This window comes from Brassica napus, chromosome A6 (assembly GCF_020379485.1).
Source record: "Brassica napus cultivar Da-Ae chromosome A6, Da-Ae, whole genome shotgun sequence".
NCBI lineage: Eukaryota > Viridiplantae > Streptophyta > Magnoliopsida > Brassicales > Brassicaceae > Brassica > Brassica napus.
In genome coordinates this window covers 374,611-388,866 of record NC_063439.1, presented here as the reverse complement: position 1 = coordinate 388,866, position 14,256 = coordinate 374,611, and the positions used below count along the sequence as shown (strand labels likewise).

The 14,256-nt window shown below is 39.5% G+C and overlaps 2 protein-coding genes across 2 annotated transcripts; both read left to right on the top strand.

Annotated features, from left to right (window-relative positions):
* Nucleotides 1-79: 79 nt before the first annotated feature.
* On the top strand, nt 80-3,920 carry LOC106345753 (probable acyl-activating enzyme 18, peroxisomal). Its single transcript, XM_013784929.3, has 14 exons — nt 80-600; nt 686-815; nt 889-1,139; nt 1,214-1,415; nt 1,508-1,548; nt 1,652-1,768; nt 1,987-2,063; nt 2,141-2,361; nt 2,442-2,536; nt 2,606-2,822; nt 2,903-3,028; nt 3,110-3,208; nt 3,287-3,496; nt 3,588-3,920. Exons 1-14 carry the CDS (start codon nt 332-334, stop codon nt 3,702-3,704), a joined length of 2,172 nt encoding a protein of 723 aa, XP_013640383.1. The 5' UTR covers nt 80-331; the 3' UTR covers nt 3,705-3,920.
* Nucleotides 3,921-5,197: 1,277 nt separating this feature from the next.
* LOC106345752 (mediator of RNA polymerase II transcription subunit 13) lies at nt 5,198-14,229 on the top strand. Its single transcript, XM_048781732.1, has 23 exons — nt 5,198-5,450; nt 5,593-5,666; nt 5,738-5,877; nt 5,951-6,037; nt 6,124-6,211; nt 6,286-6,363; nt 6,509-6,586; nt 6,670-6,749; nt 7,103-7,181; nt 7,302-7,613; nt 7,906-7,965; nt 8,124-8,337; nt 8,413-8,461; nt 8,542-8,684; nt 8,875-10,215; nt 10,334-10,511; nt 10,624-10,741; nt 10,892-10,979; nt 11,093-11,171; nt 11,247-11,542; nt 11,637-12,708; nt 12,801-13,166; nt 13,253-14,229. The coding sequence occupies exons 1-23, from the start codon at nt 5,427-5,429 to the stop codon at nt 13,858-13,860; spliced, it is 5,652 nt and encodes a 1,883-aa protein (XP_048637689.1). The 5' UTR covers nt 5,198-5,426; the 3' UTR covers nt 13,861-14,229.
* Nucleotides 14,230-14,256: the final 27 nt, after the last annotated feature.

The window sequence follows — 14,256 nt, the reverse complement described above, 5'->3', positions numbered from 1 at the left end:
ATTCAACGCATCTGGCCCATGTAAGGGCCTACCATAATATGTCTTTATAGAGCCGTGTTCAGCGGGGCAAAGATGAGTAGATTTGGTTTCTTTTTAAAACTCTACAAGACAAAGACTATGGTCCCAATCTTGACGAGTAGTTGGGTTTATTGATAAGGATTAGACTTTTTCATTTTGTTTTAGGGAACAAAACAAAACAAGACAAGGAGACTTCATCTTAAACAGTGACACTAATTTCGCAGTTGGAGCTTTCTTGTCCACGAGACTTACCTACCACCAGCACTTAAGTATCAGAAAAGGCTATGACTTGTATGGAGAGATAGAAAAAGAGATGTGGAAGAGCATAGGAGAATTGAATAGTGAGGATTATGTGAAAGCTGGATTGAGTTTGGAAGAGGCTAAGGGGTTTCAGAAAGTGGTAACAGATGTGATTTCAAGGACTAAAGGTGATGATCCAAGAGATCAATGGAAGGCTTTGGTGGATGAGTGTGTACTTAAGCCATGGCATCCTCATCCTCTTCATCAGCTTCTCTATTACTCTATCTATTCAAACTGGGATGCATCTATCCACGGCCCTCCTCTCTACTGGTTCCCTTCTCTGTACGTCCATCTCTCTCTCTCTCTCTCAAACCAACTTTGTCTGAGTTGCTGAGTGTCTGTCTATTTCTTCTTTGTCTGCGTTTAGATCTTTGTCAAAATCCACAAACTTAGGAAGGCTAATGGAAACTCACGGGCCAAGGCTTCTTGGTGCTTCATATAAAAACCCTCTAGAGAGTTTTGAGCTTTTCAGGAGATTCTCAGTTGAACATCCTGAAGTAAGGCAGTGACGTTGAACATTCAAGAACAGAAAATACTCTTTGTTGTGGTCTAACTTTATGTTTTTTTCAGGTTTATTGGTCTATCGTTATCGACGAGCTTTCACTTAAGTTTCACACCCCTCCGAGGTGCATCCTTGACAAATCAAAACCTGAAGGGACATGGCTTCCTGATGCAGTACTTAATACTGCTGAATGTTGTCTGATACCTTCAAGCCGTTCTCAGAGGGAGGATGATAGTTTGGCTGTTGTATGGCGAGAGGAAGGCTTTGATGATTCTCCAGTCAATCAAATGACATTCAAAGAACTCCGCCAGCGAGTAATGTAAGTATCATGAATGTCTTTACTGATCATACGGTTCCATTTGATCTTTTTGACACATATTACTTTATGCACAGGTTGGTGGCAAATGCGATAAGTGGAAGTTTTGCAACGGGTGACACGATTGCAATCGATATGACAATGACAGTGGATGCAGTGATTATATATCTGGCAATCATATTTGCTGGTTGTGTTGTTGTCTCCATCGCAGACAGCTTTGCAGCTAAAGAAATTGCAACAAGGTTGAAAATATCTAAAGCAAAAGGCATTTTCACTCAGGTTTGTGATACAGTCTTGACTCACATTTCTTTATATTTTCAGCCTACCGTTTCAGATATAAGATGATTCATTGTTCATATGCTTTTTCTCAGGATCATGTACTCAGAGGAGGTCGGAGATATCCTTTATACAGGTGACAAAAACCAATTCTTCAATGCCTGATCTTAAAACTTCATGAACCAACAACATAAACTAAACTGAAAACATGTCTCTCTCCCTCTTTGTTTTCTATGTAGTCGGGTGGTTGAAGCTGCTCCATCAAAGATCATTGTCCTCCCAGCTTCAGGGACTGAACTGCGCGTTCAGTTAAGAGATCAGGACATACCGTGGAAGGATTTTCTGTCCAAAGCGAGGTAAATGTTTTGTTTACATCTCTGACTTATTACGATATTGTCTGCTTTGGGTCCAAAACCTCGCAGATTTTTTCTTGGAAAGGCTTCTCCACAAAAGGCTTATACTAAGTGGAATTGGATCATATATATATATTAAACTTTCTTTGGTCTAATATCTGATGTGAGATTTGGATTGCCAATTTTTTTTCTAACAAGTATGGCTCCAATTTGTTTTGCAGTGTAGAGGACAACTATGGCCCCATTTATGTACCTGTAAACTCTGTGATTAATATTCTCTTCTCATCTGGAACTACAGGTAAAAACATTTTTGTTATTTAATTGCAATCGATATGGTTAGAGCATCTGTTGATCAGTTTGGTTTTTCTAAACTAGGTGAACCGAAGGCTATACCGTGGACACAGCTCTCGCCAATTCGTAGTGCTTGTGATGGATGGGCTCATTTTGATGTCAAAGTGGGTAACACATACTGTTGGCCTACGAATCTTGGATGGGTGATGGGACCAACTCTTATATTTTCTTGCTTTCTAACCGGTACAACGCTTGCACTCTATCACGGGTCTCCCCTCGGCCACGGTTTTGGAAAGTTTGTTCAGGCAAGACAACCACCATTGTTGTCTCCTTTGTAAACATTTGATCAAACCCCACACTTAACTGTGCTTTGATATTACTACAGGATGTTGGAGTTACGATTCTTGGTACTGTTCCAAGCTTGGTGAAAACTTGGAAGAGGACAAACTGTATGGAAGGCCTTAATTGGACAAAGATAAAGTAATTAACAACAGAACTGTGACTTATATTTTATGTGTGTTTGTCTGATGTTGGTTTGTGCTTTGTTAGATATTTTGCCACAACAGGAGAAGCTTCAAATGTTGATGATGTTCTCTGGCTTTCTTCTAAAGCTTATTATAAACCTGTGATCGAAGTTTGTGGAGGTACAGAACTCGCTTCTTCGTACATCATTGGAAGCCCGCTTCAACCTCAGGCTTTTGGAGCGTTTAGCACACCAACCATGGCTACTAGAATCATCATCTTTGACGAAAACGGTGTCCCATATGTAACAAACTGATACTTTTGACATGTTTGTGGTTTATTCTTAAGGGTTTGTACATGATAGAAACTGTTTTGTTTTTGAAGCCGGAAGATCAACCGTGTACTGGAGAAGTTGGTTTGTTCCCCCAGCACCTTGGTGCCACGGATAGACTTCTGAACGCAGACCATGAGGAAGTTTACTTCAAGGGAATGCCAATGTATAAAGAAACAGTGAGTAGTTAGTAAGGACTTTGTATATTCAAATTGCAAAATGAGCATCACTTAAACTGTTTCCTCTGTTGTGTTCTACAGAGACTTAGAAGACATGGTGACATCTTGAAGAGAACCGTAGGAGGATATTTCACTGTTCAAGGCAGAGCTGATGATACCATGAACCTTGGAGGAATTAAGGTAAACTACATTCTGTTATATACACCTGTTGAAACTTTCCTCAATGCTAATATTGTTTTGCTCATTTATGTAACACAGACAAGTTCTATTGAGATAGAACGAGTGTGTGATCAAGCCGATGAATGCATCTCTGAGACGGCTGCAGTGAGCATAACGCCGCCTAACGGTGGTCCAGAGTTACTGGCCATATTCACAGTCTTGAAAGAAGGGTTCAAGAAACAAAGTGAAGAAGAGCTAAAGAAAAAATTCTCAAGAGCCATTCAAAAAGATCTTAATCCTCTCTTCAAGGTAAGTAATAGTTTGGATCTTAATTCATAAAATCAAAGTTACAAAGAGTTTGTTTTTGGTTAAGAAATTGATTTCTTGCAAAATTTTGCAGGTGAGTTTCGTGAAGATTGTGGCTGAATTTCAGAGAACGGCTTCGAACAAGTTACTAAGAAGAGTCTTGAGAGATCAAATGAATCAAGAAATACGGTCCCTGCGTAGTCGAATATAAAGCTTGGAAAACATATACTATTGGAAAACATTGGTGTTTTTATTGAAAGTGAAGTTATAATAAATAAGAAAACAATTATGTTGTATATGGGTATATCTTCCACCATAAAACTAGCAAATTCCTTAGAGAATTTAAGATTTCTAGCATGTATCTCATAAGTCGAGTTCCAACAAATGGCTACATATAAAGACAATCCATATCCATTTTTAATTCCTACATTCTCAATACAACAAGTTGCAAGTCCTTCATTGATTCATAGGTTCACAAACTTCACACTATTTCAAATATTTTTCAGAAGGCCATTAGCTAATTCCAGGCATCCCTTCACTTATTAGAATTTAAGCATCTAAAGACAATGTTTTAGAATTTTTTTTGCATACGAGTATTACTAGTAATATTAGCCAAAGTGATGGAATAATCTTTCTTTTCTAAACACCACTCCTTCAAACAATCCAAGACATTTTTTTTATTAATAGTAGTGAAAAACTTTGAAAGTATATAAATCAAAAACATAATAAATGACAATTTTGTCTTTATTAATCGCATCGATCACTAATCAAACAACATATCGACAAATATCGATAGCGACATTTAATAAAAAAAATATTATCGATATCTGATTCGACAGTAAACGGACGAGATTTTAATCATTTCTTATCAATTTGTTTTAAGTTAATTAAGGTTTAATTGTCAAGTTAAAACCAATAAATTAACATGTGGAGCCAAACACACACACACACACACACTCATGTAACTCAGCCAAAAAGATAATATGAACACATGGACACAAAATTTATGGTATTTTGAGATTAATAATTAGATTACATGTTAAATATTAAGTATATATGTCCGGTTTTATATTCATACAATTTGAAAATCAAACAATTTATACATATTAATTTTAGAGACTGAAAAGTGCTTATATCTCGTTATGTCCAAAACTAATACCGAATATGATTATTGGATCATTATTACTTAATTTCAAACAGAAGAAGTTAATTTTTTGATAAAATATTCTGATTTTTGTTTATTTTGCCAGTATAGAGTTTATTTACCTTTTGAATATTTAGGTTTAATTATCATTAATAAATAGGCTGGGGGGGGGGGGATTAAAATGTTTTTCACAAAAAATGAAGTTTTTCACTATTTTCTATAAAACATATTGAAAGATAAGTTAGATATTTATAATAAAACTAAAATATTTTTAATACATTTTAGTTATTTTCAGATTTGTAGTCATTAGTTTAATTATTGCTATTTGTTTTTTTTTGTTATAAACATTAAATATCATATAAAATAGTTTAATCAATTTAATATATATTCTACAATTTCGCAAATTTTAAATTTTTCTATCATTCAATTAATTTTTTCTGCAACTTAATTATTATTTCTGCGATTCCACGATTAAGCGATCGGTATCGGAGCTATAATTGACACAGAATCAACCAACCAAAAAAAAAAAAAGGAAAAAAACAAAATAAAAAACCCTAAAGAGAGTTCGTTTGGATCTGGTTTTTACATGTAAAGTGAAATCACGGGAAACGAGTCGTACACAGAGAGAGAGAGATAAAAGAAAAGATCGTAGACGAAGAAGAAGAATCTTCCGATCACTCTTCCTCGGACAATCTCAGAGTCTTCGCCTTTATGATTGGAATCGTGCTTCCCTCGCGATTCCGAGCTTCGTAAGTGTCTTCACGATCAAAGTAGAGCCTAGTGAAAACCATGTGGACCAATGTCTTCAGAATTGTAAGTCTTTACCACTCTTCTCTTTGATTCTAAAGCTCTTCTTCATACTAAAGGCATTCACTTTGAGAGAGAGAAGAAAGTTGTAGTTCTTTCCTTTCTAAAAAGTATTGATTTTGATAATCTACTACCTTGCAATGCACAGGGGGGTCTTCATCACGTTTCTTGGTTTCAGTTTCTTCCTAGTGAAGCTGAGCTCAATCCCACCTCTGATACAAGGTTCAAGCTTTGAGCTTTTTTCATTTTCTCTGGACTTTTATATTGACACTGTGTACTAATTTAATTTTCAGTTCAAGAGCTGAGCAGAATGACGTTGCAACATATCTTGTGCTTTCATCTCATCTGCGCTTGCAGAAGGAAGGCTTTCTTAGCACATGGACCAATTCTTTCGTTGGACCTTGGGATCCATCTCAAGGCTTATACAACCCTGGTAAGTGTAAAGCTAAACACCACCACTCTTGTAACTTTTTTAGCTGGATATCTGATGATCATTTACTGGTTAGATGAGAAGATCAAGCTTTGGCTTTTTCTTCCTGGACGTCATTCATCAATCACTGATAAAGCTCAGGCTGCTGTCTCAAAGCTTAGAGGTATTGGTTTTTATTAATGATTCTTTGATCTTTCTTTCTTCTTATGGTTCTTATTATGACTTTTTTTTTGTTTCTTCTGTTAAAAGTTGTTGCGTCAGGAATCTGGGTAGCACCTGGGGACTCCGAGGAGATATCTGTTGCCTTTTCACAGTCTTTGCGTAATTGCATTGAAAGGTTTATTTTCTTATCATCTTCAGAGATAATGGAGTTGAGATATCTCATATTTAAGTTGTTTGATATTGCGACAGAGCGTTAAGTGGACTTTCTTACATGAGATTTGGAGATGTGTTTTCAAAAGTCAGCCCTCAAAATGAAGAATATTTGAGGTACCTGCAACTTGTTGTAGCTTCTGCTCTTCACTAAGTAGATGTGATCCTGCAAGACCTTGGTTTCCTGAGTGTAATTTCGAAAATCAAAAGAAGTGTATGATTAGGTGTGTGTGTGGCTAATGATCCTTGGATCTTTATGCAGGAGGGGCCGTCTTACTGTTGAATTCGTTTTTGCTGCTACCGAAGAGGCAGTTTTTGTCCATGTCATTGTTTCTGCCAAGTCCGTAAACATACTTGTTATACATGTTCCATTAGTGCGTCTTATTGTTATTGGGAAACTAACATTGGTTTTAATGCGCGAAGGAATGTACGGACACTTTCAAGTGGCGATGCTGAGAGGCTGTCAAGGAGTTCCTTGAAAAACTCCAGTTATAGGCTTCCAGGTTAGTCATTTCTTGAATTCATCATCTGCGATGCTAAGTTTTGAGTACTTGTCTATGATATGTATTGATATGCTAGTGAATGAATTGAGAGATGCGACTTTTGAACTCTGAAAAGAAGCTCGTGTAGTCTAGTTGCATCTAAGTTCCTCGAGCAGAGCTTATCGCTGTTTCTTTTCTTTCTGCGGTTTTCCAATAGTGGAAATTATAGATTGTGCTAGATGTAACTCTTTGAAGACAAAATTGTTGAATTGAGACCTTAAATGAATCGTTTATCTTCTGCACATGTTTCTAGAAAGATAGGAGCTTTTTCTTTGATAGTTACACTTCTCACAGGCTTATGTTATTCCCACCAGTGATTGTTTCTCCTCATGGAATGCGGGGTAGCCTCACTGGATTCTGTCCCAATGACCTTGTCAAGCAAGTCTACTTCAGGTGCAATTCATACCTTTGCTATCTATTGTCCCACTCAATGTTCTTTTTCATTTAAATGCATAGCTGTTAGTCTGAGCAAACCAATTTTGTCAACTAAGGTTAGTTTATTTTCTCATACAGTTCTGGAAACTTAAGGTCTTCAAGTGGGTATATTGGCCTCCCTCCTCATGCTGGTAGTGGGTCCCGTCTGATAAATGGCGATCATTGTTACGTGGAAGTTACACTTGGTTGCTGCCAAAATATAAATGACAACACAAGTCAAACTAATTCAACCTTTGCGGTGAATGTTCCTCAAACATCAGTTGGGAGTAAAGATCACCGGAAAGGACACCCAGATATAGCATCGATGTGTGAAAAAAAGTTCATATATCCAGCTGAGGCCGTGCTTGTGCCAATTTTACAGTCGGCATTTGCTAAATTTTCTTTGAAAAGGTAAAATGTCAAGGTGAAGAAGTTATTTAGAAGTTGTTGGATGGTTAACGGTGAGATCCGAATTGGTTATTAATGTTGTTGGCTAATGATAATTTATATAGTCTGTTGAATTTGTCTACAATTTTGTCAGGGTGTGCATGTATGTATTCAGAAAACTGACTTGTAGGATCATAGTGAGAGAGGTTTTAGGAATTGTTTCAACACACGTTACAGAGCGTCAACTTGAAATAGATGTAATATTTGTTATATTTCCCCAGCTTGGAGCTGATGCAAGGTGAAATCATACTTGCAGATTTTGGCTTCAAAACTGGATAGGACCATCTCTAGCAGGCTCATCGTTATTTATGCACTGGTGAGTCCTTTTCTTCTATTTCGGATACATTCTGAACATCAAAGGGAACTCATAGAGGTCTGAAACGCAATCCTGGACATTTATAGTCTATTTTATGCAATCCTGGACATTTATAGTCTGTTCATGATCCCTGAACATTTATAGTCTATTTTATGCAGGGCTGGTGATTTTGACTTCTTTGGATCGTCTGGAAATAAGAGTGATGGGTTCTTTGAAAAAAATGGCTATAATAGCAGTGGCAGTAGCGGTAATAGCAGCATTAGTTCAACAAGTAGTGCTTCTAGTGGGAGTGGTTGGAGAATGACTTCAAGAACTGGTGACCTTGATGCGGATGCAGATTCTTTGACTTGTAATGATGATCACCCAAAATTGGTATGGCTTTTATCTGTGGCAAGGATAGAGACGAATAGTACTGATAACCAGTCAGTAACATAACATCCTTTGCAGGGTTCCAAGCGGCCGCGAACAGGGATGGCAGAGTCATTCGGTCAAGTAGGTACTGTCTCTAATGCACCTATTCAAGAAGCAAATACGTCAGGATTGGGTTCTACTAAAACTAATAAGCTGATGTTCCAGGTACTGCAAATGATCAATTTGGTTGGGATTGGGATGATGACGATGATGATGATAGAGGAGTTGGCATGGATATCCAAGCACTTCTTTCAGAGTTTGGAGACTTTGGTGACTTCTTTGAGAATGATGCGTTACCTTTTGGCGAGGTAATTCCCGTCTTCTGTTATCCTTATTATAATAAAACAATTATTACTTGCGTTCTCCTGCATTGGTTCATAAATCTAGACTGTATGTTGTAAAGGTTTGAGTGGATGGTGGTGCCTCTTACTGTGTTCTGGTCATGTTGCCTTTGGTGTTCAATCCTTACCTAACAAAGCACCTTTTATGTTTGTGTAGCCGCCGGGAACAGCAGAGTCGCATTCCCTCATACTTCCTTCAGATTCTGCTGATGTAGGTTCTAGTCCAATGGATACGATGGATGTATCAGACCAGATTGTGTTGCCCGTTGGGTTTTCGTCTTTTGAGAGCTTCAATCCTGCTCCCCCTATCATTGATGAAGGCCTTATCAAAAGTCAAGAAGTCCTCAACAACAGTGTCACTTCAGTTTCAGCTCCTTCTAATCAAATGTTAAGCTCTTCTAACAGTGAGTTCGATCATTTGATGAAAGCAGAAGCTATGATGACCTTTGCTCCTGAGTATGGAGCTGTTGAAGCACCTATGAGCGAGATTTCTTCGACGTCTTTCAAAAGCCCATATCTTCCCAAATCTCATAAAGTGGAGAGTTCAAATTCAAGAACGAGTAGCTATGTTTATGGACCCACCCCACCTGCCACTGATTCTGATGGAGCAGTCGATAAGATTTTGCTTGGATCAAAAGCATACATTGGTAATGATGGCAGAACTTTGTACACTAAGGTAGAGGGCAGAAAGGGCCGGTATGATAAGCTACCTACTTTAATCAGTGACAACAATAGTAAAAAGGAGGGTGTGTCTCAGTTAAAATATTCAAACTACAATGCTTCTAGTGCTGTTAAGATCGTACAGGGGAAAAAGACTGACGGTATATCTGCTGTTGTTAGTACTTTATTATCTTCAAAGACCTTGCTGGCAACAGACGTGGGAAGCGTTATGTTCCAAGCCTTCATGTATAGGATGCGGCACAAAGCCATTTCTTCGAAGCACAGTTCTCCTGTTAGTCTGAGTAGGCTTAGTGGAAACTTCTTCCTGAACCAGGTGCCAAATGAGCCAAGTAGTCTGACAGACAACGTATCTGGAAGGAACGAGATATATAAGAAAGAAGTACCTACTAGAATAGCTGGAGATTTCGATGGAGGAATGTTAGACAGCCACATGAGTGCACCAGTTGGCGTGTGGCGGACTGTTTCAGTCCCAAAAACAGCAAAACCTGCTAGCTCGCCAAACATTGAAGCAGGCTCATCCTTGCCCCATAGTTCATTTAGCGAAAACAGTTTGCTTTCTTATGGACAAAGGCAGCCATTGCAGGAGCTTCTAGATGGAATAGCGCTACTTGTACAGCAAGCTACTTCTTTCGTTGATTTAGCTCTGGATTCAGATTGTGGGGATGGACCTTATGGCTGGCTTGCACTGGAAGAGTTGTGGAGACGGGAACTGTCGTGTGGACCCTCTGCTGGCCATGCAGGCTGTGGGGGAACTTTGGCTTCCTGCCATTCTCTGGACATTGCTGGTGTCAAGCTAGTTGACCCACTCTCTGCTGAGGTAAACTTTCATAATGGTGTAACCTCATTTGTTCCCTGTGCGACTACTGGTTATTTATATGGTACAGGATGTTCTGCCGGCTTAAACCTGATTCTGGAGATTTTTTTTTCCTTTCCAGGTTTTTCCTTCCTCTGTCATTACTCTACTGCAATCTGACATCAAGACAGCTCTGAAATCCGCATTTGGTCAGTCAGACGGCCCATTATATGTCACAGATTGGTGCAAGGGCCGAAATCAATCGATGGATGGAGTATCTATTTCCGAGGGATCTACTGCCGAGTCAGTCCTGAGTGAAGGTAGCAAATGCATTTTGATTATTTTTCGGTCTCACACGCTGGCTATCATCTCGTTGAACTCTGTCGTTTCGACTGTGGCTGTTGATTCTATTATTTCTTTGCATACAAGCAGTGTCAAATGCAATAGATGGTGGGAAAGGAGAGGAGTCTGCTCAGAGCCAAGATATATACAGTTCAGAGTTACTCCGACCTACACTTTTTGTTCTTCCATCACCCTCTATACTTGTCGGGTATGTATGCCGATGTCTGTTCTATGAGTAGTTTGAATGTAAATGTTTTTAATAGAATGTGGTTTTTATCAAGATCTCCTTCTGATTGGATTATTTCCTGAAGTATTCATGATTTCGTTCTGTTACTTATGTGTCCATCACTTGTGACAGATACCAAGATGACTGGCTTAAGGTTTCAACCAACTCCTTGCCACATTGGGAAAAGGCCCCTTTCGAGCCATATGCTTTGCCGAAAAATGTGAGCATTTAAGGATTACGCCTGAGAGATTTGCTTTTGTTTTACGCAGTTTAGGCTAGTTGATACTCTTGACCACTAAGATACCTGTGATTGTTCTTTGTTACCTTTCGCAGATGAACTATACTGTTGTATGCCCGGATATAGATCCTTTAACCAGTGCTGCTGTTGATTTCTTCCAACAACTTGGAACTGGTGAGCCAACGAATTTATATATTTTGAATTTGTGATTATGTTCTTTAAACATGACATGAACCTTTTGTTGCATAGTTTATGAAACGTGCAGACTGGGAACCCATTTGCCACAGATCCTAGGAAATCAAATGGAAACTGACGCTGGAAGATTATCCTCGTCAGGATTTGTTCTGCTTGATTGCCCTCAATCGATGAAGATTGAAAGCAATAACACGTCGCTTCTGGGATCTCTCAGTGATTATTTTCTCTCCTTGTCGAATGGGTGGAATGTAAATAGCTATCTGAAGTCTTTGTCAAAAGCGCTGAAAGGTCTTAAGCTTGGGTCTGGGCTTTACACAAACCAGAAAGAAGGGTCAGCTACTCCATGCATGGTAAGTATGAGTTAGAAACTGGGACACGTATTTATTTGCCCACTTCTACCAAGTGTAGCTGTTGATACTTGGTTGGCTTCTATTTTTCTTTCAGGTAGTGTACATAGTGTGTCCATTTCCCGACCCTTCGGCAGTTTTAAGGACAGTCGTTGAATCGTCTATAGCACTTGGATCAGGGATAAAGCCAGATAGAGACAGGAGATCGTTACTTAATAGTCAGGTTGCAAGGGCATTTGGTAGTTCTGCTGCTGTAGACGAAGCATCAATATCTCACATTCCAGTGCTTTCGGGGTTTAGCGTCCCTAAGCTAGTTCTACAAGTGGTGTCTGTTGATTCTATTTTCCGGATAACAAGTCCAAGCTTTAATGAGCTTGTCATCCTCAAGGATACTGCCTTTTCTGTCTACAATAAAGCTCGGCGAATTTCAAGAGGAATGCCTAATGATGCATTTCTCTCATCATCATTATCTAACAGATCCTCTTCAGCCTTGGCTTCAGTGAATTCTATCTCAGGAATCTGGAAAGACTGCGTCAGTTCTCGAATGACAGGTTCTACACATCCAAGAGATGGTGATATTGATGGTAGCATTAGAACGAGTAGTTGGGATAGTAGCTGGCAAATAACAAGATCTGGAGGAGTAAGCTGCGACTCAAACAGAAATGGAGATTTTTACATTAATGAGGAAATTTTCTATCTATTTGAACCGCTTTTCATCCTTTCCGAGCCTGGTTCCGTGGATCGTGGAGTTTCACCTACTTTCGGCGGCTTAGGATCCGAGTCTTCAAAGCCAATACCTGAGGATGGTGGCAGAGGTTCAGGACTTGGCGTCAATTCAATGGAAGGTACAAGCTCCCAGGGGGATGCATCACAGGTTGAAGGGAAGGCTGTTCCAAGCTTACATTGCTGCTACGGTTGGACAGAGGACTGGAGATGGCTTGTAAGCATCTGGACTGACGCCAGGGGTGAATTGCTTGACACACATATATTCCCCTTTGGTGGGATTAGCAGTAGACAGGATACGAAAGGGCTGCAGTGTCTTTTTGTTCAAGTTCTGCAGCAGGGATGTCAGATACTACAGGCATGTTCCTCCCCTGACAGTGGATCTTTCAAACCCAGGGATTTTGTCATTACACGCATTGGGAGTTTCTTTGAGCTTGAGTACCTAGGTAACTTAGCTTCTTTTTCCTTTACATCCAAATGGAAGTAGAGTTCTCTATTATTGCTTGTTTCATAACCCTACTTCCAATTTATATAACAGAGTGGCAAAAGGCAATTTACACAGCTGGAGGTCCTGAGATTAAGAAGTGGCCTATTCAACTTCGACGTTCTGCACCTTCTGGCGTAGCCACCAATAGCAACGGACCTTCCTTGCAACAGCATGATCTGAGTTTGATTCAGGAGAGAGCCTCGTCAACTAGCACACTCTATGGCTCTCACTCAAAACCATCCACCTTTGTGAAAGGCGGTATGGGGCACTCTGCTGGAAGAAAGCAAACAATGGGTGGACAAACCATTTCTGGTACTCCAAGGGGTTTGTTTCAGTGGGTTCACAGCATCAGTTTTGCTTCTATTTCACTTGATCATTCTCTGCATTTTGTTCTTCCGGCTGAGTTGGTATCTCCTGGTTAGTTTCTTATTGGTTTCTATTGTTCTCCTCAGTTCACACAATTTTAAGGGAGCAGGATACTGACTTGCATGTTTATTACGCAGGAGGTGGCCAGAGCAGTACTGGTATGAGTGCAGCAAATTACATTGAAGGTTTCACTCCAGTCAAGTCTCTTGGGTCAACGGCTTTCTCTTACATGATGATACCATCACCCAACATGCGCTTTCTTCACCCAAGTCCTCTTCAGCTTCCCACATGTTTAACTGCAGAATCACCTCCACTTGCTCACCTCCTTCACAGCAAAGGCTGTGCAATCCCCTTGTCTACCGGATTTGTTGTTTCAAAAGCTGTGCCTTCCATGAGAAAAGACTCGAGAATAAACGTGAAAGAAGAATGGCCATCAGTTCTCTCTGTAAGTCTCATAGACTATTATGGTGGTTATGACAACGCTCATGACAAAGTTCTTCAAGGAATCATGAAGCAAGGCGGTGGAGGGACCAAAGAAACTAGAGATTTTGAGGTTGAAAGCCATCTAATCCTTGAGTCAATTGCAGCAGAACTCCATGCTCTATCGTGGATGACTGTTAGTCCAGCATATCTGGATAGGCGGACTGCATTGCCATCTCACTGTGATGTGGTTCTCAGACTGAGTCGTCTGCTTCATTTTGCGGATAAAGAACGCTCCAGGCTACCAGATAAGTCGGGAGTTTGAAACAATGCAGGAGCATATCACTCAAGTTCAGTATCAAAAGATGAGACCAAGCTTTCTGTCCTGTCCTGCACCTCCTGAGTAATCTGTCATGTTTAAGGCACTTAGGTTTCTTGGGCTAGTTCACCAGTGCTATACATTATAAAGTAGGAAGAAGTGGTGTAGATCTACTAGATGTAGTTCAGGTTTTTATTTGGGGCTTAAGAACTCTGTAAAAAAAATTAGCATTTACGGCTTTGCTCTACTTGTTGTGATTCACTTTAGGTGCATAGGTTAGTTTCCTTATAGCCCCTTTGTATTTGTAATTTGACTTTATTTATCATTCCTCTGTAAAGTCGACACAATATTATTAATATTGGTTTCTCAGGGAAATACTTGTAGAATATTGCTATCTTTGGG